Source organism: Bombus pyrosoma, linkage group LG4, assembly GCF_014825855.1.
Source record: "Bombus pyrosoma isolate SC7728 linkage group LG4, ASM1482585v1, whole genome shotgun sequence".
Taxonomy (NCBI): Eukaryota; Metazoa; Arthropoda; class Insecta; order Hymenoptera; family Apidae; genus Bombus; species Bombus pyrosoma.
Genome location: NC_057773.1, coordinates 7,025,731 through 7,052,473, shown reverse-complemented (window position 1 = coordinate 7,052,473; position 26,743 = coordinate 7,025,731). Strand labels below are relative to the sequence as shown.

General features: G+C 34.0%; 1 protein-coding gene across 9 annotated transcripts in view; it reads left to right on the top strand.

Moving 5' to 3' along the window:
• The window catches only part of LOC122566813 (tensin-1-like), a 279,316-nt gene that overhangs the window by 185,469 nt on the left and 67,104 nt on the right, over window positions 1–26,743 (top strand). For all 9 annotated transcript variants that reach the window (XM_043724587.1, XM_043724588.1, XM_043724586.1 and 6 more), the window contains one exon: window positions 14,570–14,716. In XM_043724587.1, the coding sequence (XP_043580522.1) occupies window positions 14,570–14,716 (147 nt within the window). The remainder of the gene's footprint in view (window positions 1–14,569; window positions 14,717–26,743) is intronic.

The window sequence follows — 26,743 nt, the reverse complement described above, 5'->3', positions numbered from 1 at the left end:
AGCCGTCCTGTCTGCTCGAGGACTAACACTTGCTGAAAGTTTGCACGAGCTCGTAACTATTCGCGATGTTAAGGAAATTTCAAACGAAGTGGCAAGTACAACTGCTATTGTTCTTCAAAATCGTTGGACAGGGCCAAGAACTTTGTTGAAATTAACGCAATTCTCGTAACAGCGTCGCTCTTTTCAGGATAAAGAACAGCGACAGAAACAGAGACTTTCGAGCAAAGTTTTTCGATATTTTCTTAGATGTCGTTTCTTAATTTATTTTAACAATCTGCAGTTGTTCGTGTTTCCAATGACACGCGATCTTTCAAAGTAGAACGAAAGACATTCGTTTGTATCGTTTCATAATTACATTACGTGTACTTTTCTTCATTAACTAAGCTACATTTCTCTTTCCTTCTTTCTTTCTGTTTCTTTTTTTACTTATTTTCGATCCAACGTGTTTGTATCGTTAACAATCATTTTTAAGTTCGATGAAAAGGTTTGATAATCGTTATTGATACACGTAAGTCTTCGTTTCAATCTTCTTCTTAGGCATTTTATTCGTCAAAACGAGAGCACGATTCAAATATAAAAATTTTAGAACCGCAATGGTGTTTGTGCACATGTGCCGTGAAATTTAATATTATGTGGAATACAAAAACTACAAAAAGTAGACTTTTACACATCGTATATCCTCCCACGATATAATATCCACGCTAATAACCACGCAGTCGAACGTAATTTCCAGCAAAACGTAATTTAGTATAGAGTACGTCCGTAAAAAGAACGATTAACCGTTAATTCGTAATCTGTTAATTTGTAATTCGTTTTATCGTATTTGTACAATAATTCCTTTCCTCTCATAATAACTTTTTCATGCATATCATTCGCGTTCGATAATTTCGCTATTAATTTCCAATTATGTTTATGCTTTCGAAAAATCAATATCTAATTAGTTATCCAAACCACATGATAATTTATTCTACTCTAAAACTACACTATCATAATCTGCTTCGTTCTACGATAATTACAAATTTTATACAGTTATGTCTCATTTCGAGCACGACGCATGAATAACAATATCAATCGTATAATCGATATTACGTGCATGATAATAATCGTAACACGAGCGTTAAACCAATCGATTTTATAGTTTAATTAATACGCCGATCGATTATTGTTGCTATAATAGCCACAATAGTCGCTACGCCGATTTAGTCGGATTATAACGAATTTGGCGATTAATCGAATAACATAAACTAAAACGACCGTGTTACGCATTTCCAGCTCGAAAGGCTATTATTTTCCATGCGAATGATTTTGTTACCGCATATGAATCGTACATGGAGTATATACGGAAAACGAAGTTGAAAATACAGGAGTATCGGTAAATACGTACACCGACCCACGACAGTACTCGGTCACTTCTAGAAACTTGTTATACGTATATATCGTATAGAACATATTGAAATTTCATTAGCTCTGTGACGACACACGACTATCGCGATAATTTATTTTTTTTTATCTGGATGAATTTTACAATCAATTGTCATTGAGAATTATAAGTAAATTTTTCTGGCGTGGTACTATATCGCGTTTAATAAGTGTTTATCGTGTGTTTGATTCTAGTTGAATCTAGTGCTTAAATCTAAAGGGTAATGTCTTTTTAGCCTGCGGATCTGATCCAACGTGTCAAGTAGTGTTGAGTAACTAGTGAGTTTTGGTGGTTGTTAACTCTTATGTTATATCTATTACTGAATTTGCATATTTCTTCTTTATATCTTGAGGTCGCGATGTATTGTTTCGTTGGTAACATACCAAGGTGCATCTATTAAGCATCTTAGAGCTTGTATCGCGATAATATTGGTAAAATTTGAAACGGATATGTAGAAGCTTCAAGATATTTATTGGTAGCTTACCTACACTTCGCAAGGATCAAAGTACATATTTAAACTTCAGCTATTCATTATATTAATAAACCAAACAACCATAATCATCTTTACCAATTGTATTGGGTTGTCCGAAAAGTTTCTTTCGTTTTATAAGATGGTAACAGATGAACAACAATTTCTGTTTTATATTATTTTATTGAATTAGATACGATCCATTTCGTTCTATTTCTATTATTATGTTCGCGCATAATTCAATAAACTAATATAAAACAAAAAACATTGTGCGTCTATTATTTCCTTATAAAACGAAAGGAACTTTTCGGACAATCTAATATAAGATCGTCGTATACCGAAGGCTATACTATTCACGCTGTATATCGATTTCTTATTAATTGTAAGGGTACGTTTACGATAAATGTCGCGTAATTTCTATATACATTCTCGGGTTGATTTCAAATTTTCCTATTATAATCACGATAGACGTGTCTAGTTACAGCGGTAAGAAAACTTCAGAAAGTTTCGTACAGTGGACATAATACTTTTCGCTGAAGTACTCGAACCACTGTAAATCCTTGCGATCGATGTTCGCCTAAAGCTACATTTATCGATTTTGCTGTAATGGCAGCATATTGCACGCACATTATGCAAATATCGCTGTACATAGTAATTCACTGTTTATTGAAACACGAACGGGATAGGAGGCTTTTCCGATTCCATCGCGGTAGAATACGATACTTACGGTACGTAACCTCGCACTATGGTACTGGTAAATTAGGTTCGCCTGTCGGGGAAATTAGACTAGTTAGCAGGATTAACGAAATTGCCTGCCGTCTAATTCTGCGTCTTCCAATTAATAACGGTAATTGGTGTCGCGTTCCGACAACGTTCATCAGCCATTGTTTTCAGCATGTAAACAATTTGTCGAATTGTTAGCTCGTATTTGTAATTATAGAACGTAATTTGCGTTTCGATGATGCGCACGCTACTTTCGGATTCGATTGCAATGAATTTTTTTAACATACAGAGAGAAACAAAATTAAAAGCAGCTTTTATTTGATTCTCAGCTACGTAATATGTATATCGATTGCAATTAAATAAAATAACGTATTGTACAAATATTTTACATTTTCCTGGTAGCTATTTCAAGCGGACAAATTGAAACAATCTGTTGCATCGAGTTTTTGTTTGTAACACGTAGTATTTCATGTACAGAACTGAAATTGTTTTAATTAATGCCATTTATTATGTTTCTTTAATATAAGTACAAATGAGGACGATGTTCGCACATAAATCGGAAATTTTAGTTATATCGCCAGTGACAAAAACAAAATGAAATATCCAATCTCTTTTCCATAATACCGATGTATTTTACGTTTTATATTCGTTTATTATCACGTAGATACAACAGATGGCAAGTAAACGACGAATATCGTGGCGAAATCATTGTATAATATACGTTTAACCATGTTGAAATAAAATTTTTATTATAAGAGCTAACGGTACAGCATTTGTGTTTCTCTGTATAACGCGTATAAGATCATCGTGGAAATTATTTTAGAAAGAACTCTTCGATTACGAGAGAGTTATGTCTTTCCAAAGTAAGTATCTTGAAACTTGATTATGATATTTCATGATTATACGTATCATACGTTCATAGGATATTATTTTATACTCGTTTTATAGCTTCGTTTATATGTATCCTAACAAAATCAAAAACATACAACGACTATCTTATGTAGCAATTAATAAGAATTTTAATAGAATTAATAAGGATCATTAATGTTAATGAAATTCTCAACTTTTTATTATAACAATAATACAGAGATATGTAAACAATCGTAATTGAACTAGTACTCGTTGGCAAGGCCGATCAAGAAGAATCGCGCAGGACAAAAAACTTTTTTCTTAGAGCTCGTTAAAAAGTTCCACGGCGGAAATAGACCGCGGCGAGCTACTACGGAATTCCGGGGGATCCAGAAATCCCGGAGGAATCCCATTGCTCCCTTTACGCGAGTTTGCTGCATCGACACCTCCTTTAGAAGACGATAATGGGCAGCCCCTATTTTTTTCTCCCTTCGAGCTCTTTGATAAGAAAATATTCTTACGTTTACACACATTCAAACTCTTTACGAACAATTACACGGATCGTTAAATTTCTGAACGTTTCGATTTTTCGATCTTTATGATTCCTATTGTATTCATTATGTTAAAGGTTCGTTATTCCTTCTTAAATATTAGGCTGTCCGGAAAGTGTCTTTCTTTCGCAAACGTGTCTTTTACAACACTGTACCTTCATACAAACGTGAAACCAAGTCTGTGAAATGTCGCGGTATTTATCTCAACAGAACAAAATGGGTCGTACGTAATTCGACAAAATAATATAATTTATGCGTCTATTATTTTCCCATGAAACGAAAGAAACTTTTCGGACAACTTAATACATAAACCTAATAAGTTATCAGGGAAAAATAATTATTACATATTTGTATACTGTATACTGTTATTCCAGTTATCAGAGAAAATTATCAGAGAAAAATAATTATTCCAGTATACAATAGTATACTGGAATAATTATCTTCCTCTGATAACTTACGAACTGGAAATGTTAGTAAAGTTGTACGTCTTTTTTGATAGAAATATGCAGATTTTTATATTAACACATAAGTATGTGTATATTCACGAATATATGTGTAATTCGAATAATTATATATCACACTTTTAATACAAAAATGACAATTTGTGTTTCATTTGCATACCGGAAATGTAATAATGGTGTCTGTTAGGATTTGCTGTAGTGGAACTGATGTGGTACAGCCGGTGCAATGGATGTTTAAATAAATGAATAAAAGCTATGTAATTTAATTAACAGTGATATGAAGAACAGGATAATGAATCGATTAAATACGATGAACAGGATTTAACAAAATTCGACAAAGAGTCGAAATGTACAAGAACCATGAACAGGTTGTTAACAGGATGAATAATTGTCGTCAACTTTGAAAGTTGTCGCAAGAGATAATACGTACGGTTCCCATAATTCGAATGCGTCATAACTGTCATCCGTTGAAACAAGCGATTATAAATGCAATTTCGAATATCCATTTCGGCTTAACTTCTATTCCACAAATATTCTCACTTAATGAATTTCAACGATGGTTCATCAAAATTCTGTGTGCGATCGCGAATGTAGGAGAACGATAAGGACGAAGGAGGTAAGTTCAAAAACCGTATGGCAAGAGGCAGTCTAGTAAGATACGAGGACGAAGGACAACGGTTTACCCAGATAGACGGTACTTCCTGTACAAAGGGAAAAGGCCGAGACGAGAACAGATGAAGGAGAAGTTATTGATGGTCTCTGCTCTGTGGCATCGTTTATATCTTCCGCACGTACAGTCACCGCTTGAAGTGAATCCACAGATCGTAGTTCCCTCGTAAGAGTCCATATTTGTTCCTTCGCATCCATCATTTTCCTTCTATTTTCTTTAGAACTCCTCGCGACAACACGTGAACGAGAATTGGCCACTTGTAGAGAATCAAATTGATTCTTCCGGATTTTCTTCTCTTCGCTCGAGGCTCTAATAATTCAAAAGATATATATTTATATATTCTAATAATTTGGAATAATTGTGTATACCTGTGCTTTATCCAGTTTCTCGAGAAACGGAATAAAAATGCTCGCGTTTGAAGGAAGGATACGTACGAGCACTTACAGTGACTACAGAAAAGTATTTGCACATTACTGCATTCTTCACTGCGTAATTCCTATACTTAATCAAATTCAAATACATTAAATTTAATATCATTGGTACTTTCATACGACTAGAAAAATTTGATACTGTGAAAATAAAATGCAGTGTCCTTTTGCTAACCACTGTAGCGATATTTCTGCAACACAACAATGATATAGCTCAAAATTCACGTTTTTCAATTATTTGTATAAAAAGAAAAAAATGACTTTTTATCAAGAAGAAACATTCAAACATTAATGTTATTATTTCTCCTCTTCGTGTTATTGGTGTCGTAAATGAACGATATGGATTCACAAAGCAAAAGAATCTATTTTCAGGTCGCATCGAAAGGGTTAACCATATCAGCCTTGCTAAATGTTCCTCTTAAAAAATGCATTCCGTTCGCCGCGTCGACGATATCGCTGTTGAGAAGAAAGATATGGAACTCATGCCGGTGCTTTCAAAACCATGAAAATCATTTCTACGTTTCTCACGTAGAACTTCAGCACATGAAATGGCGCCGGCGTGATGTATGAAAAATTCAAGAGCAACGAACGAACGAAAAAGTGTTTCGGGCCTGAAATTTGTTCTATCGTGACGATCGTCTCTTCAATTATTTTCCTTGGGGTTCGTACGGGACCAGAGGGGGTGGGTGGGGAAAGAAGAAAGGGTGGTTGTTGAAAAATCGATGAAAATGCGAATGCTGCCCGGTCGTCAAATAACACGGCTGGAACCAGTTATTTACGGTGCGCGGGCGATAGTCGTGGATATACAAATATTTTCCAGGGGTATCCTTCGATATAAAAATATTTTATGTCGTCGTGAGACCCGCCATGTTACGGATGCGCCGGCTTATAAACATTATGCATACTGAAGCGTACACGTATATACTGTAGGCCGGGCTGTATAAAGCATACGTGACCTCACGTTCTCTGTAAGGTTCAGGTGAGAATACGTCTAGCTCGTGGTAGCACGCTAGCGTAATCGTAATTTTTTCACGAAAGAATACGTCGAAAGAGAGCTCATCTTCCGTGCTCGAGTATTTCTGTGAGAATATTTGAAGTGTAGTCTTGAAGTGACATTTAAATTTGACTGATTAAACGTGTGTTATCGCGTGTCTTATAAACGTGTTAACGTCGATGCACATTTCTTTCGAATCGGCTGACTGGCCAAATAAAAATTCATAAAAACCATATGATACGGTCAATATACCGTTTGATATTCAAATAATATGAAATCGTGGAAATCGTGACTTGCGATATTTCTATTAACGTTTTGTTTCTCTGCGGAAAATCACGAACCTACGCGAAACTGTATCTAATTTCTATTAGATTCGGTGGAATAGAACTCTTTAGAGTTCTCGTTTAACGTTACCTGTGAATCGTTCGACTAATTGGAAGTCAGTGTGTTTTATCATAAATTCGAAACAAGTAATGGAAATTTTTATTTAATATACGTATCTAGTATTATTTACATTCATTGATATTGTAGTATAGTATTGTATTACTATACTACTATTGCAAATTCAACTTCAAGCAATACTACACTATTACAATTTTATATTGCAAATTCAACTTCAAGCAATACAAATACTATACTGTAGTATTGCTTGAAGTTGAATTTGCAATGTAAAATGAAATGAAGCAGTCGATGTACTCGATGTATTATTATTCTATTTAGAGTTTTATACATCTCCGGCCTATGAAAATCTTTCCGATTCTTAAAATTCCTCGATGGCACTCAACAAATCACGAATTTTTCTAGCGCGTTATAAATTTTAAAAAGAAACTACCAGAAACAGATTGATGTCATCGATCAACAATTTCTTGTTATACGCTTCGATATGTACGTATCAACAATAGTAGATTAATTACTTTATTATTTTTATTATTCAATACAATTTTACTTTTTCTTTTCAGTTCAAAATAGTTGGTAAACACTTGGAAAATAGGGAAATACTTATATTCGATTTTTTTGGTCGATATACATAGAACGTTTCAATAAATATGAAAAATAGCTTTGTTTAGTTATATGGTTGCCACAATGGAAATATCGTGCTACGTGTCAAAACACCATAGAAATGTAGGTACGTTACCAATTCGAAGCGAAGCAACGCCACATCCAACAAGATGGGATTTTACACGTTCGAAACGGGATTTCGTTCCTGCAGATACAATTGTTCGTCACGTATTGATGAAACTCTGATAAATCGTGTTATTTGGATCTGATTACCTTAAGCGAGGGATTATCTGGGAAATTGCAATTTGTTATTAAATTTCAAGCAACTCTCATTTGCTTGTTTCATACAACCTGTGTAAATGTTTGTTACTGTAGGAAAGAAAACATTTTGTTTTAACTAGAATAAAATACTACAAATTATTATGATACAGTTTTATACAATTATCATTATGTATTCTTTAAACTCACAAAACAACGTATTTTCGGTCTATACGTAATTATTGTCTAAAAGTGATTTGAAAATTCATAGTCATTTCACATTCACAGTCATTGGAACGTATCCATAGTTACCTATGTATGTCTTTTTTCAAATTGATCTGCAACATAATATATTATGTGTATATTGCATACGTGTCAGCAACTCTTATTAATATTCGAACATCACGATGTTCGAAGGATTATTGCTTTAAACATTTTTTTATGATATTGTTATTGAATTAATTGGTCCTAATATACCAAGATACTTACTGTAATTTAGTGGAAACATAATTATTATTTACTGAATTCACATAGCCTTTTTCATTAAATAATGGCAAAATTTTAAGTGGAAAAAATATTTGCAGAAACATACTTATTAAATACTTGATTAGAATACCATTAAAAAAGCAAGAATTAAGAAATATATTCCAATTTATGAAGAAAAAGTTTATAGAATTGCCAATTCCATTTATTCTCAAAGTTTCTCGTTATACAAATATGTACACGCTACGAATACTCGTTTATTTCAGTCTCGCCTATTATATCTTCCAAAATGATTTCCAGTGTCCTAAATAACTAATGAACGTAAATCTATCTTTACGAACACGTAATTATAACACGTACAATACACTCACGATATTGTACTAGAAATAATTGATACTAGAAAACTATTCAATATCAAAAGCATGTTTCGCTACGATACGGTAGCAGATGGTAATTAATAATTTAATGTAATTGTTGACTTAGCATTATCGATTACGCTTCTAAAATCTTTGTAAGTGGCGCGTTAACATAGTTCGATATAACGATCGAATTCGTAGTTAGAAATTCACGACTGACCGTTGCGAATGATTCGCCGGAGAGTCGAACAATATCTCAAAATCGCTTGAAAGTTCGGGCAGCAGACTTCGCGCGCCAGGAACGACGAACTTTTGCAGCGGATTTTTCTGCGAACGGAGGTACGGCTGCAAGCCATTAAAAGTTCCATGTTGCTGAACGAATTCGATGAACGAAACTTCATCTCGGGCCGGTTCGAAAAGGACCGAAGTGGCCAATAATTGCGATTTATTCGTTCTTTCCTGGCGACGTGCCGCCGCGCCGTGTTAATCGAGGCAGCGCTACAACAATGCTTCACCTCCGCCGCGCCGTTGGATTGATTACCTAATTATCGAACAGTCTGTGCGAACACGAAACGGTGAAACCATCCAATTCACGATGTATCGCGACAAAATTTTAGATAAACAGCTACGAGACAAACAATCAGATCGAATGTTCAAATGCGCAACGTTATTTGATTTTATAATTGCTACGTTTGGAGTATACTCTTATCTTGTAATTTCTTTCGCGAGCTTGTAAAAATAAATATACCTCGTGTTAAAATTTTGATAGAGATGGATGAATCATTTTAAATGCATGTAAATCGCGCGACTATTTCATCTCAGGTGGTTTCACAATTAATCGAGTTTCTCCGCTTTAATGACAAAATTGTATGACATCGCTAATTTAACAGTGTTTTCATTACATTTATGTAATTTTGTAGTTTTCAAGTCGTTGAGTGTTTTAACGATATTCCAATTTTTGTTCTTTCTTTGTTGTACGATTTGTTAATATTAGGTTGGCAACTAAGTGATTGCGGATTCTGTCAATACCACCTAATGACAAAATCCGCAATCACTTAGTTGCTAACCTAATATTAACCCAACCCAATATTTATTTTGTCGATCATTAACAGCTATGCATGTCTCGAATTAAAGAAAATCTATACAAATAGTTTTATTATATTTCATGTTACTTTTTTCTGGTTTTATTTCACACATTTTTTTCGCTTTACATATTTCATTTTAACGCATTACATATTTCTTGCGTTTTAACGTTGCCAGTAACATAAGCTTAATTTTTTAAATATAGAAGTTCGATAGTGCTACAAAAAAATTATTCATAAATACAAAGCATAATTTTAGTGCAGAGCATGAAGTCGTAAACAAATGATTTGTGTTATTATTATTATTATATATATTATAAATGAACTACTAAGTATCCCAGGAACGACTACTATGAAATAGCGTACTCTATCGACAATCATCGAAACTAAGAATTTTAAGACCTGCCTAATGTGTGAACTTGTACGCGTCGGTATTATAGGTAATCATTTCCATTCTCTGTTACTATAAATGAGATTATTGTACATTCCTATTTCAAAATTATTATCACTGTAACGATGTAAATTTTATATTTTTATTTGTGCACAGTATTTTATTTAATTACAAGCTTTGTAAACTATAAATATTCCATAAATAACTAATTAATAAATTAAAATATATTTATACTTTTTATTTTTATATTTTATACAATTAAATAATCTTATTTGTATTATATATATATATGTATAAACAAGATCACGCACTATTTTATGGTATTACAAAAGATGCACTGATATATTTTCTTTAAAGAAAAAGATGAAAGGGGTAAAATATATTTTAAAAATTTATAAGAATTTCTAAGAGTGTAATAGAATAATAAGAAATATAACAAATATAGTACATATTTTACTTGCTTTAATTGTATATCAACAAATTTGTAAAATATGTACCACTTCAAGTGCAATTTTGTTTACTAAAACAGTTCTTCATAAAAATTTTAATCATATTCCATTTACCCAAAGGAATTTGTTATTTGGATTTATTTATCAATAAAGCCACGTGCTTTAACAATAGCCATTATAACAGCACATTCTTAGAAAAGTATCAATGATTTTATAAAAAATGGTATGAAATTCAACACACATCTGAATATACATATAATGCAAATACATGAAAACGTTATATTTGGAGAAAACGTGTTGTTAGACAATCTGTGATGGATAATGTTTATAACATAACATCCAATCAACTCTGTCAACCACATTTGCAGAAGCGCAGTACCGTTACCTACAAACAGTTTGTTTAGTGTATCATCAATCAGACGCTAGAAGTAAAGGTATATTTATATACTCGTATATTTTCTCATAAATTCAAATATATTAGCTGTCTTTTATTATTTATTTTACGATTCATTTATTCATTTCAATTAAAACATTCGAATATTCGGCAAGCTAAATTAAGGAACGAGGCAAATCAATTATTTAATTTTAAATAAATATCAATTAAATATTAAATTGTGTAATGCTGGTGAATTAACAAGAAGAGGAAAATGTATATTTGTATTTAAAATATATGCATATTCGTCTCTTCTTAATATAAAATAACACGAAAATATATAAATACTATATTGGGAAATGTTGAAAATGGGTGATAAGTCGAACATAATAAACATTTTATAGAATATGAGATATGATAAAAGTGCTGTATCTTTCTCGCTAGAAAATTACGCTGTAATGAATATGTGTTCGTGTTTGTAGATATTGAGAAATATGTATCTTTCTGTTCTATAAAATTGTATTGGGTATTTTCTATCAGTGCTTCGCTTCGGTCCGCCTCACTTTAATTCATCCTACGCTCGTCAGTTCGACCTCGCCGAAGATTTACTATCGCTTATAACGAGCTGCGATATCTCTTGACATTTCGATGCATTTAAGTGATATTTATGACTTATCTACTTTAATGAGGATGCTATTTTTTGTATACATGCTGCTTCAAAGACTCAACTCATACAACTGTCATTACCATTCATTGATTTAATCAGAATGATGCAAAATTAAGATAAAAGTGTACATTAATAAGAAGAATTTTTACTTAATTGATACATATGCAGTTCTACGTCGAGCTTCTAATCGTTCCATTTCCTTAATGCTTAATGCAAATTAGTGAAAATTTCTAAATACCTAAAAGAATATTTTTTCTTTATATACATATTTATTACATATTCGTAATTAAATTATGAAATTATATAATAATATGCTGATGTTAGTACATAATTTCGTTCCTTGTATCATTATTATAGGTGAAAGAAAGTTCAAAATGAGATCTGCCGATTTCATATGACTTCCCACTTCTCTTTCTTTTTTTGCTTTTAATACGGAAGACAATGCGCAAGGCTGGGGGAAGCCTGGTTTACTTCTAAGGTTTGGACAACGTTGCTAGAAAGACAAGAAAACGTACAATATGATACAAACAACAGATATGTTTGCGTTCTAGTAACGGAGTTTCGATAATTCAGACATCGAGCGCCTATCGACGAGCAACCCTTCCTACACACCGACCGTTTCACGCGTCTATCGTCGAACTTATCGTTGAGCCACTATCGAATTACTATTTCTTTTCTACGTGTATGATTCTATATCCATTTCTTTTCTATGATTCCATGTACGATACTACTATTTTCTAATGCAATTGCACGGACAAATTCTATTACATCGTACAAATGAAACAAGAATGAAAATGAACAGAAGATCAACGTAACCATGGGATGTAAAATTATTGCACGTGATAAATTACTAAAAATAAGTCATTATCATTTGAAAATTGAAATATATCGAATTTAATATTTCCACATAATACCTTTACCCTTCTTTAAAACACTCACGACTATATAAACTTATTAGTAAAATCTATCGTGAGGAGTTAAGAGAAAGCATCCCAACGATATTGCAAGTATCTCATTTTTGAACGTAAAATAGAAGTTCTCTGCTTTCAGGAAACGGTATACTTTTCTTATTACCATTACTCGCGACCACCGAACAAACTAGCGTTTGAAGAACGTTACGATAAACTTCAAAAGGGCGTCTAAGTTTTTGAACATGCACGAAAAAATATGGGGAGGAAAGGAAAGAGGGAGGGAGCGAGCAAACGGTGAAAACTAGTAAGAGCGCATAAAATCGCAAAGGGAAATTCAACGAGCTCCGCAATATCTATATAACACAAGATAACGGGCAAGAACGATGTCGCGAGAGACGTTGCTACTTTATGCTTGAGAAATGTTGCCGGTGCCTGCAGACTGAAACGTAACAAGCTGCTTTGATCTTCTGACCTGACGTACCTTCGAAGTAGCGTATCATTATTCGGTAGACATTTTTATTTAGTATTCAAAAGGAAATGAAAGCTTGCAATTACCATCCGTTTTGCAAATAGTCAGATCCCACGCGGTAAACACGGAGGAAATTGTTGGTATTACGATCTTTCCAAGCTCGTCGAGACTCGACGCGAAATCACTGGCGTTTGATTCTTTTAAAGGCTGATAAAATATACCTGCCTCTCTCTAATTTCACAATTGCCGGATAAGTACTCTTATCGCGTGTTAAATTCTTTTATTTAGGATGAAAAACGAACAGTTTAAATTCACGTCAAATTTACTTTCATTTACTTTCTACAAATGTTCGCCTGATATTTGTTCAACATCATTGCTTAGCGCGTTCAGTGCGGACGTCGCTCAGTCGTTTCTTCGATATATATATATCGATTTCCTGTTGACGAACATTTATTATTTATTAAACTGTAGCGGCATATGCGTCTTAGGACGTTTCGATACGAAGATGCCTCACATAGTTGTTTTGCCACAGAGGATTAACACTGTACGACGCACATAATGTAATAAACAAATTCTGTACAAAGCAATTTCGCTGCAATCTACAACCGGCGACGAGTTTAAACCTTCCAGTACCCTCGACCATGTATAAAGTATAAATAGACGACCATGTTCTCCAAGATTCAGTCAGTCGAACGAATAAGTATAATGACGAATCAGTCTAGAGAATCAGCATAACAAATAGTATCAGTACCGCGGTATCGCGCAATTTTATAATGAATATTATCAAGCGAGCAACGCTTGCGATTAACTTTGTATTCTACATTTTAAAATATCTGTAAATATAGTTAATTGAATCAACTCGTCTCGTTATTAATTTAACCAACAACACGTCTCACCGTCCACCACAAGGCATATCATTAAGCATATGTATACGATAAAACTGCTTAGTAAGCAATGTGTATAATATAAGATTGATTATAATCGAAGCAATTAAATTATTTCGGTAATAAAAGAGAAAGATAAAATGCTAAAAATCTGAATGGAATCTGCGATTGTTGCATTCAATTTCTATTTCGCTTCTATTTTCTATGCGTCTATTTCGTGCTTCAGCATACATATTTTGTAATTTATTTTAATGAAAAGGCGCCTGTGATGTATGCGTGTACGTACGCTCTTTATAATTAAGTTGTCAATATTAACGTAAAGCTAATGTAAAAGTCACACGTTGCTAGGTTCCTTCAAAATCATGAAAGATATACTCGTTTACGTAGAACACATCGAAATCCAAAATAGCAAAATAAAAGTATGTGATTATCATTACGTTTAAACATCAATGATTGATTAAACATAGAAATGAAATTAAACCTAGGAATAGAAAGCTATTATTTGTTTTGAAATTAAGAAGTGTTTAGGGAAAAATTGTTCTCTCTTGCTCTCACAAGAACGTGTGTACTTAAGCTGCTCTAAAAAAAAAAAAAAAAAAAAACGTAGCACAAACATGTAAGAAACTCTACAAACTGATTCGAAAGTATAAACAATTATCGGCTTTGTTTTTCATTTTTTCAGTGCGTGCAAATGGCGCACGCGTTAAGGCGCATCTCGTACGCAACCTGTGAACCTCAGCACGCTCAATTCAGCTTCCTCGCCCGAGAGCCTAGAGCGCACTTCAGCATACAATATTGCCACTCTTTTATCACCGAATCTGCAGAACAGGTTAGTGCACTTCATTTCCCAGTTTTCCACGGTAACTCACATTTACAGTTATATATATACATCAGCGTATGAAACAATTTCAGCGGAGCATTTGATGAATTATTCACCAAATATACGTATATATTGATCGTAAAGTTAAGAAACAGAATAACATAGCCAACACCTTTCATATCGTTCGTCTTACGTCGCTCAAACCTATTCAATAACCATAATAACACTATATTATATTCATATTAGACACCTCAGATAAAATTAATTCTATGGTATAATAAATTATAATTTATACTAGGTCTATTTATATTATATTTATAATTATAATTTATATTAGGTCTATTTATATCATATTTATAATTGCAATTTATATTAGGTCTATTTATATTATACTTATAATTATAATTTATAATACATCTAAGATCAAATATTCACAATATACAATACGCAATGTATTTTCTATTTCCTTGTTACGCAATTATTTAACAACGCGAAGATCTCTCGCGTAACGAACGCCAAAGATAAATAAAAAAAAATTCTCCACATCTGCTTTCTACGTACATACGTGTGCACCTACGTATAATTGACACAAGCTGCAATGACGCACTCCGGATGAGAAAAGAAACAAGGGAGGAAAAAAGAGAGTCGTAAGTTGTCCTTGGTGATATTGCAATAGTGCATCGCCATCATTCAGGACAAATTGCACCGACACACGGAAAGGGCAGAAACGCGTGTAGGATATTACTTGTCGTAAAGATCCGCTATGCGAATAAATCGTGCACACGCGTCATAAGTTTCTGATGTGTCCCGCAAACCTGTACGAAATTTGTTTTAAATCGAACACCGTTACTTCTTTGACGAGTTCTTAGCATTAAGAAAGCCGAATGTGATTGCTCGAACTTTGTACTCGATTCTCGTAGACACGCCCCATACTCGTCGTATGCAAAGATATTTAAAAAAAAAAAAAAAAACAAAAAAGCTCTCCTTCTCGCACGTTTTACGTCGCATCGACTGCGAGATCATTAGCGACGCTGTTGGGTCTGGATGGATTATATTTTGAAGTATACGTTTGTTTCTTTTAAGGTAGTTTATCGTATTCCTTACGCGGCGATGTTACAACTGTGTCCGGTTTTATATTGTATTTCTGTCTCTTTGTGGTTTTGTTCTTGTGCGTGGCAGGCACGTATAATACATGACAAAAAATGAAAAATAAAAGGTAAACGAAACGGAAAAGGAAAGAGGTGAGGTAGGTAAAGGGGAGTATAGCAACCCCATAAAGACAGGAGTCCTGTTTGCAGCTCGTTGCATTGTCGAGGTACCATTAGTGTTGCCATTCTGAGCAGCAAGTACGTGGTAAGTACTCGGCACATCGCAGAAATACACAAACACGTAGCCAACCATCCAACAACCCCATCCGGCAACCAAAGACGCCCCTTTTCTCTCTCTCTCTCTCTCTCTCTTCTCCCCCTCTCTTCTCTTGCACCATCGTTGAACGTGCATAAGCGGCAATTATGCAAAGCAAGGGGCTTCCATAAACGTCACTACTGTCGATTAAACAGGAGTGCCGGTCGGAGATTGTTGCCAGCTACCGTGATTTCGACCGATCTTCGAATCGATCTCTCGGCCGCTTAATTAGCGTAGACACTTTAAACCTGGCAACTTACATCGATGCGCGACCAAGCGCGAGTCTTTTTGCCCGTTTATTTTTCATAAACGCTAGTCGAGTTCGTTTATATTCAATCCCAATGGCCGCGTAATACTCCGTAATTGAAGCGACGAACAGTTCGTGAAGAAAATTAATTTAATGTACACGCGTGTCGAATTCAAGGAACGTGTATCGTGTATATCGTTGCTGTTGAGATGTAGAGTGTGAGATTTAAAGTAAACCTTTCCCTCTTGGCCATCGATTGCACGGTTATTCGATATAACTGACACGAGTAATTGCAAAATCAAATGGCAATGGAATATCGACGGTAATTGATTTCATTCGATGAAAAAAAATAAGCTTCTTTCCGACGAAACTTTCCGACTGGATCACAATAGGAGGAACAATACTTTTTTAAGAACAGAACCAGAAGATTTATCCGTGGAAGGAAACTGGTATTCCTAATTAGACAATTAATATCGAGGTATCGATAATTAATTCTTTGGCTGGCCGTATGTACGTGGTCTGCGAAAATATAGGAATTAATATTTCGCTCTAGACAGTTTCTCAAGAAGATACAGACGGTCTTTCGTTGAATTTTAATTGGTTAATTAATTAGTAACGAGGAACTGCTTCTCGTCAAGGTAAATAAACGAACGCGAGAGATAGCGGCGAGGAGGACGGCTTGGAAATTACCTTACGTTCTTTCGATAAACAAATAGACTTTCGTACGGAATTAACGCGAGAAATTCCAACCGACTGTCGCAAAGACACATAAAAATATCGCGATGTTTCCAGTCGTTAGGAAAGTAATTCGTCTCGGGTGGGAGGGTCCTATTAAAACTTGCTGAAAGTGTGACAAACGTTCCAGCTAATTAGATGTCTTTGCGTGTTTCCTCATTCGTCAGACGACACGATATTTTCAGCGCGATTTGCACGGGCCGGCAATTAGGACGAACAGAATATAACAAAACGTATCTATTTTGCCACCGTGTTGTCTTTTCACACCTTACGGAACATTCCTGTCTCATCCATTCGTGTAATTTCAGTCAGTTCACGTGCCACGGACAAATTACTTTCCACAGTGTACTCGCGAGTTTAATGGAAACGTAAGCGCGCGAGTTGCGTGCCGATCACATTGTTTTAATCTCACCAATTCTTCTTCAGACGTTTCAATTTAGATTAAAGGATAGAAAATTAATTGCTCAATCGCCTATTTATCCTTTGTCATATCTTCCTGCTATTTGTATTATGACTGCGGTAATATCTTCACCAAGTCAGAAGAACTTTATTTGTCCGATCGGTAGCTTAGAAACTAAACGATCTAAGGATAAAGAGTTGTTCGAACGATAGAATTGTTTTATAAGCGTTGACACTATAAATGCTAATTTTACTGTTACGTATCCGTTAGTAGATTATGGATTTTTTTACGCATTTATGATAAATTTAATTAATTTAATATTGTATAATAGTAATTAATAAATAAATTTAATAATATACAGAAATAAATATATAAAATATATAAGACGCAGTACTCGTCGTAATCTTCAGTAGACAAAACAAATTAGTAGATTCCATCCCTTTAGCTTTCTTCAGAAAAATATGAAACTGCGTAAAAATCCGCTGTATTAATTTTTAAAAATGTGCCACATTATTTCATAATAATTCCACGATGCACAGGTGTAATAATAATGAAAAGAAGAATCACGTTGTGTTGATCTTTTCATAATTTTATAATTGAATTGCACCTTGCAAAAGTAAGAAAATGTCCAGATATTTTTTAGCAATAAGGTGCGCGTAACTTTCGAGCGATATGGCATTCTAAAGGATTCACGAAAATGAAACGTATAATGAGGGACACACGCGCGTACCCACACAGACATAATAACAGTTCTGTAATAAAAATAAATACAGTTAACACATACTTGCGATAGAACCTTAGCCATAAATAATGATTAAAACCGTCGTTAGGATGTCACACCTGATTTTATTGCAATTAAGATACCTCTTAAATCAGATATCGCGGTTAATGAGTCCGCTTCTTAACGAAGTATGATAATTCGTAAGAATTCACAATGCTTATCTCATGGATAATGATCTTGACATTTTCTTCAGACATTACACCCTTGCACATAATATCTCTGCACGTACAACGCTTTCGTCATTATCTGCTATCGGATCGTCAATCTTCATTACATCCCCGATTATCTGGAGCAGCCTTGATTTTCATACTAACACAGGGATACTTTAGTGTGTGGTATCTTACACGCATGAAATAATGCTGCACGATTAAACCGTCATAGTGTAAAATCTTGCTCGTATACATAGTAAAAAACGTAAAGTGTAAATGTTAAGTGTAATGTAAACGTGTAAAATGCTAATGTAGAAAAAACAATGACTTAATATAAGAAGCGTAAAATCGTCTAGAAAAATAATATAACAGGGTGGGAGATAAGAACGCGTACAGTTTCATTAGGACTTTAACTTTCTTTTTATATTCTCTTAATATCCTTACTTTGGAAAATAAAATGTACTTACGTAGCAGTGGACAAAGAACTGCTTTTAAATTCATTCACCGGTATCGTTGAATTGTGGGAAACTTGCAATAATGTACGCCAAGCAAGTAGTGCTTATAAATGATATTAAGATACTTCCGCGATTCTATAACTGTATCAATTGATAACATTCTAATTCATAATAGCATTTTAATAAAAATAGTACTTTGAAGCCGTACACGAATAATACATTCCTCTTATTCAAATTATTTTATAATTCTAAAACATTGCAAGACTTTCAATTCGTATATTGAAAACGAAGAAAATATAGCATAATTACGTGTTTCCTTTTGTCCTTCCAATAAGTAGAAAAATTCAAATGGCAGCCACTCGATATTTTTAGTGTCTCGATATTTTATTACTGTAGAGATATAATGAACCCATATTGGAGAATGCCATTATATAAATATATGTATAGCAAAAGAACGATTGTTAGAATAGAGAGACAAATGCAGCCCGTTATCGATTTTCCAAGACAGAAACTAACGCGAAAACCGTAACAGTGGATTGTCCTATAATGAATTGGAATCTCTAATTGGACAGCAAAGGATCAACGTGCGAGTCACAGGTTCCACGGACACGCAACGAAGGAAGCACGAAGAGCAGAGGCAAGAGCTGCGAGTCGGAGACCTGTTATACCGTGAGGGATTGGACTGCAATCGTGCGGTCGTTGACACGTCTCTGTAAGTTGTGCAAAAATCTCACCAATGGTACAGCTGTTCTCTCCGAGAACCAGGAACAGTATTAAGGAAGTCTGATCGTCGTCGATGAGCGACCAGGACACGATTCCCTTGCATGAAGAACAGCTTCCATGTATCGACGTGATCCTCCTTCGGGAGTCAGCTTATCCTCTACTACGCGCTTATCAGATTACCAAGGACCCGATCTCACGGTGGATGACGCTGTCTTGGATCAATTAACCCAATCTACGTTCCGATGGTAGCACGGAAAATCGATACGATCGATTGGATAATTATTCGGCTAAAATCGATTGATGTTTCGCACATCGTTCGATAATACGATACTTTTAATATCAAACGTTATGAAAATTAAGTACTCGATATTAATTAATTGACGTTCACCGTTCAAATCGACTTGTACAGATGTACAAGTATATCGCTTGATAATAATAATGAAAGTATTGCCGGTCAGCGTCTTACGTATCAAGTCATTTATTCATAATTGCATTATTTGCATTTTGAAACGTGCAGTATCATTTTGCATAGAGATTCATGAATATTTATAGTAGATGATAAATATATTGGATAATATTATATTTTGTATGAGATTGATATTGCAGATCCTAATTTTCTCTTTAAGGGATAAGATACATATTGAATGCACGATAACTGATCATTTGCAATTCGATGATTATCGAAAAAGAGTATATATTCTTTATACGTATATCAAGTTCGTATATTCGAATTATTGTTGGTAATTAAAGTAAAATTTTTGTTTGACAGAGAAAGTGAAACCTAGACACGCGCAAGACTATTCATGTACGATTATACACGTGTATGATAAAATTACAAAAATCATTCCACTAATTAAAGCAACAGAATGGTGTACTTTATGCAGGCAAATGTCTTGAAGCTCGCATTAGTAATGAATTCATCAGGATGCGATTACAGCAGTTATACGCTTGAAAACAAAAATTGCTTGACCGTATTTATCATCTTCATCGTGAAAACCATCGGGATATGCAACGAGATGTCTGACGTTCTGGATGACTTTAAGAAATGGTTGGTGGGCAAGAGATATGAATCAGGAAATGAAGAAGGTCTCTTAACAACGAGCGCAAGCTGAGTTACATCACCCGGTCATCATCATCGTGACTTTTTCATTCTTGCTATCAAATTTGCTCCACCAGAATGCTATAATCTGTAGGTGAGAAACATTCAAATTACTAAACGCGGGGCAATTCTCTGATGAATATAATTTCTGTTGACAAAGTCTAACATACATAGCATTGATAATATCTGAAATATGTTGTACAAACGAATGTTATCATATACGTATCACAAATCTGAAATGAAAAATGTAGACGTGACGTTCGTACAACTTAATTGAAAAGAATTTACTGAACGGCATTTCAATTAACTGTTAAAACGACATAATAATGACATATTGTATTTAAACAAGCAAATAATTGTTCGAGACTACTAAAACTGATTACTTTCAATAATATGAAGAGAAAATGAATTTATTTAACTTAAACGCCAATTTAAACTTTAATTGCGATTTTCAATCAAAGCCAAAGTTACATTGCATTTTAAAAAAAATATGCGATCTATTCGAAGAAATGATACATATATTTTATTATGACTTTTTAGCGATGCATATTTTTTCTATTTCGGGAATGTACATTTGTCAGCTTTAAGAGGTTCAAATCACCATAACACACTGTCTCATTACTTTCTTCTGATAGTTTCGTAGACTTAAGAATATTTTTATTAGAAATTGTAACATTTCTGCCTTATCCACTATGATCGATTGCATATAATTATCTGCTTCATATTAGAACAGACTATTATCATTTACTGTAAAATGTCTGCTAGAGAACTGAAATATCATTTCGGAGGTCCAATTAGAGCTGATTATACGTATATTGTAGGATATTCAATATATTCAAATTTTAAAGCTTTTCAACAATGTTCGTTTTCGTCCAATTTTTAAAAATTTCAATATTTGATAATGGCAAATAATACGAGAAACACTAAAATTTTATGTAAATTAATTTTTCGAATTCGTTTCTTGCAATACAACAATTTCGCCTATTATAGGAAATAAAATAGGAACGAACTAAATAGTTCTTGTTGAATAAGACGAACAAGATTAACGTTACAAATTCACAATTTATAAATATAAGCGAACACTGTATATATGTAGAGGACTGATTTATAAACGACAAATGTAATTTTGTCTATAACTTCTCACAATTATAAAACTACCCTAAAATATTTCACTTCTATACAAATACGAAATACAGGATTTGATAAGACGAGGCACAACAATTGTAACATTTGTATGTAACAAACATACTTAGTGATAAAATTGGCTAATTGTTTCATATATGCACCCAAGTAAACGTATAAACCTGATAAATTCACTAAGTCACTGAATGAAGACGATTCTTGATTATTCTGCAGTAAATACAAAATATGTTTGAATGGAAATCTGTCTAGTCGCGAAGAAAGTTTGGAACGTGGTGCTAAAGGATAACAAGCCGGTAGTAGAATTCCTTTAATTATTGACTTTAAAGCTGCAGGCGTATCAGACGCAGCCCAAAGGATTTCGCACTGTACACGTGTTTCGAGGACGTTTAGGGTAATAGGTCGGCTAATACTGTACTATCCAAGCTTTACTCTGGCAGGAAACGGTCTTCCACTAAACTGCATTTGTCATTAAGAGCACTGAGACGATATCGTGCGCTAACTTCCAGCAAACGCGTAATATTTTGATTAAACGCTTAATAATTATGATTAATTGCTTCCTTGAACTATAAAATTTTTGTTTCCTTTTATATATATATAAAAAGGCAAATCTTTTTAGCTGATATAATGATATAAATCCCGAGTAATTAGGATCACAGCATTTTAGCTTCTTCTAGTGAAAAGACCTCTTTTTCCTTGTCTGGACTCGATCGACCAGAAGCTTTTTAATCTTCGAAAGTCTTGCTGTTGCAACGGTAGTTGCACGAGAGGGTTGCAGTGCGTTTCTAGTTTCTCTGACGCTTTATACTCTTTTTTTGGATAGTGTTTGCTATGAATGGGATGCCGAGGTCATCGTGAAGAGTTTGATTCGATACGTACCACAGTGCATTGATCATTGAACGGAGTATTTTTGATTGGCCTCTCTGTAGAATGGCAATGCTATCTTTATTAAGACATCCACAAAGTTCTATCCCGTATGTCCATAACGATATTAATATTATTTTTTCATATGAGGATTTTCTTCTCCAATGGTAATTTTGATTTTCGATCTGTTAGCCAGTATTTTACGTATATCTTTGATTGTTCGATCAATCTGATTTTGTTTTATTGACGTGTGTTCCCTTCGGTTAAGATTCCAGATGTAGTCACAAGTGTCGCTTCCGGTATTCTCGCATTGTTAAGAAGAGGGCATTGACTTTTTCTTGAGGAGAAAGTTACGTGCACTGATTTGGTCTCGTTACCTTTGATTTTCCATTTACCAGCTCCGAAGCAGGTTTAGATAGTCTTGCAGACGCGAGGATGGATTCTCGTGACTTGCAAGTATCGTTGTGTCATTGACAAATGTTACTGATATCGTGTTTAATGTAGGTAGATCCGAAGCGTATAAAAGATACAGACTAGAAAACGATGTAATTTTAATTAAGATAATTTGAATTAAGAAAATATTTTCCGTTGATTAAATGTAACGTGAAGGAATACATTACTGCGAAACGTTTCGCATATTTCACTGTTATGGAATATTCAAGATAAAAAGAGAAAATTGTATAATTAAATTGGAAAGGAAATGTAATAACAGAAGTCACTGCTCTGTTGTTAATTGTGTTTGTACAAGTTGAATAACTTTTATTCTGCTTCCTTGATCAATGTTCCGATAAGGAAAAGCTTCCTAAAAACCTCGCGATTGCATAAAGATACTCATTAAAGTTGAAATAATCGAATCTGCTGAAATATACACAATAGTGTTGTAAGAGAACAAAGATCATGTTCCTTAAATAATGTTTTAATTACTAAAATGAAATTATTTAACTTGATTTTTCAATTGCAACAATTCAAACTAATTTCTTGGAAATATTATCATTTCTATCTTGCCAATTCGTAATCTGTACTTCCATCTCATCTTTCTCTACTAGGAACGAACAGAACGTTTGTAGAAAAAAACAATTAATTAAAAGTTCATCGACGACAATAAGACGTATCCAATCGTTCGATCGCAAGCAATGGGCAACTCCTGAATCCCTGTTATCGACTACGGTGCCGGAAGTGTATCGAATACTGCCAGAGGACTTTGTATCCAACGCGCGTATCTCGGAGTATTTTGGGTAATTGAGCGACTAATAGATCGACGAAAGTGCCCGCTCACTAGGGATCTGGTCCGAGGTATTGTACGTGACCGATCCTCTCCGCTTCTGGCGAACAACCGCCGCAGGTTTCAGGTGGAAACTAGAACTTCTGTCGTCGTTTAAAGCTGAAGAGCCGTTTATCTCATTCTCCGCCCCTTCAAGCTTCTCTTTTCCGTGTAAAACATTGAATCTGGTTTTATTTCAACTTGTAAGTAGTAGATGGAGTAAAGAAACGGCACTTAAGGAATATATTTTTTCCTGTTCTGCGGATGCATAGGTTCTCCTTGAAAAGTATGATCTTCCTGAATAAGGTGATAGAACGTCGATGAAGATGAAATCAAGACAACAGTTATTTAATAAACTTGTACGGTTGCAGCGTCACAGAGGTACGTTCGATCAAGCAAGTTTGCAACAAATTTTTATTACGATTAGTATTACTGTTGAAGTAGCATTCGAATCACAGCAAAAATGATTTATAATGTACCTTCGATATACATACGTACAATGATTATCAGTTTGAGTAGTTACATTGTACAATCGTAGCACACACACACAAATGAAAGTAATATTCGCGAAGGAACAAGGTGCTACGGTCTAAAATAATAGAACATAATTTTTTAAATCATTTAAGTATCTGTTCCAAAGATTTTGAGGAAAGAAAGAAGAACCTTTAAAAATAGTAACACGGTCTCAACTATTTTATAGTTTACAATTTAACCTTTACCTTCTTCTCCGGAAGAGTTTTTCAACTTCCTTCCTCGTAGCTACCTGGCGTCTTGCTCGCCTTCTTAAAATTCAAATTAATGCGGCCGCCCGCTTTTTAAAATTCCCCGTGATGCATGTGAAATATTACTTAAAATATCTCAACGCTTCCAGTCATTTTTAACACGGTAATAATAAATGATTAATCTTAATTTTCAATTATACGTGGAAAAAAGCGTTCACGGTATTAGCATAAAATTACGCTCGGCGAATGGCCGATTTTTCGAAAACTTTTGGCTACAAGGAAATATCTTTGGCCACAGGGAAACGCACCGGTACGCAAACTCGTTCGCCATTATTTACCAAAGAGGAAGAGGAAACATCGAATCATTATTCAGAGCATCGCTGTTTAATTACACACGGTGGTTGGTTTGATCTTCTGACGATCTCCTGGCAAAAAAAAAATAATTCGTGTACACAGGATGGAAGGGTCAACGGCAATTCAGCAGTGCACAATACGTGTAAAGCGAACAGCCAGCTACGAAATTTACGCATAATATAGGCCCTAGCTAGCAGGTATGAGGAACGCGCGATGAATTATGTATACTAACTTGAATAATATGATTCAAATAATCGGCTATCGGTATATTGAAATTAGTAGCTACAGGTATTCCTCAATCGGTATTAACCAATGATTATTAATACCGATTAAATTTTGTTTTTGCTTGTACTCGTTCAAATTATTACTTTATAATGACCTGCTTTGAAGGTGTGCATTAAAAGAAATATTTTAATTGAAGTACATTGTAATAGAGATTTAATACATGTTGCATACCGTTCTAATATTTGAATAATATTCATGTGAGTGTAGTATTATATAATTAATTTATTTTATATAATAATGATAATTTGCTATTTCAATATGTTATATAGTTTGTCTACAAAATTAGACGAATTCACACAGATATATTTGATAAATTTTCAAACGCGATTTTCTCTAACACGAAGCCTTCAATGAAATTTTGTTGTTCTCGATGTCGAATTACGCGAAACCATAAATCTGCTTGACAGATTTTACGAATTTATATTTATGGTATCTATTAATGCAAATTTGTTTCTATTTTTATGGAATAATGTTTCAAATCCTAATATATTCATTAGAAGTGGGAGAAAAAGATTTTACTCTCTTTAATGAGCTAAGAATTCATCGGTTACATTTAATATATGTATATCTCCAAATGTATGAACGTAACCCTCTACCGAAGTTCCTTTTATGATATAAACAATGCGATCTCGTCAAATGCCACGAAATTTGACGATACCGCAGAGATTCATCGCTGCAATTAATGACAGCTCAATATTGAGATTCCACGAAACCACAGAATGCTTATCATCAGCAATGTCCCAGCAGCCTCAGGATCGTGGATCCCCTAATTTCAATTTTGTGGAGTTCAGCTATAGCGAGAGCAGAACTTTGCAGTATTTAGGACGGAATTTTGGGAATTTAAGTATCTTTTACTGTTAATATTTACGATCAATAATTTATTATAAAAATTCTATACCATCTGCAGAAATAATCGACGTTTCTGTATGATATATTTATCTTGTTCGTCCTGTACAAAAAAATATATCATTATATATTTATAATATTATATATATATTTTTTAATTAATTGTGTCATTTGATAAATTGAAACATAGGAAGATACAAAAATTTGATGCACAGTAGAAGTAAGTGCCATTATCAGTTGTACGTGTGCAATGCCTATGTAATACAAGAATAAAATTATTGAAATAAAAAGAAGTGATAATAATTGCATTAGTAGCAATCGATTTAGCGTAATTAGGCTGTCAGAAATAGGAAAATACAAACCATTAAAGAAGAGCTATATTTATTATTAAATTATTACATGCTGAAGAAAGAATTAGTAACTCTATTTGCATGGAAAGTAACAAAAAAGTAGAATGAAAATGAAACGGCGAAAGCAGCATTAATTTTGTCATTATTTCAAACGGACGAAGTATAAAAATATAAAACGAACATAACAGTTTCAAATCGAAATTGAACTTAACGAAAACATA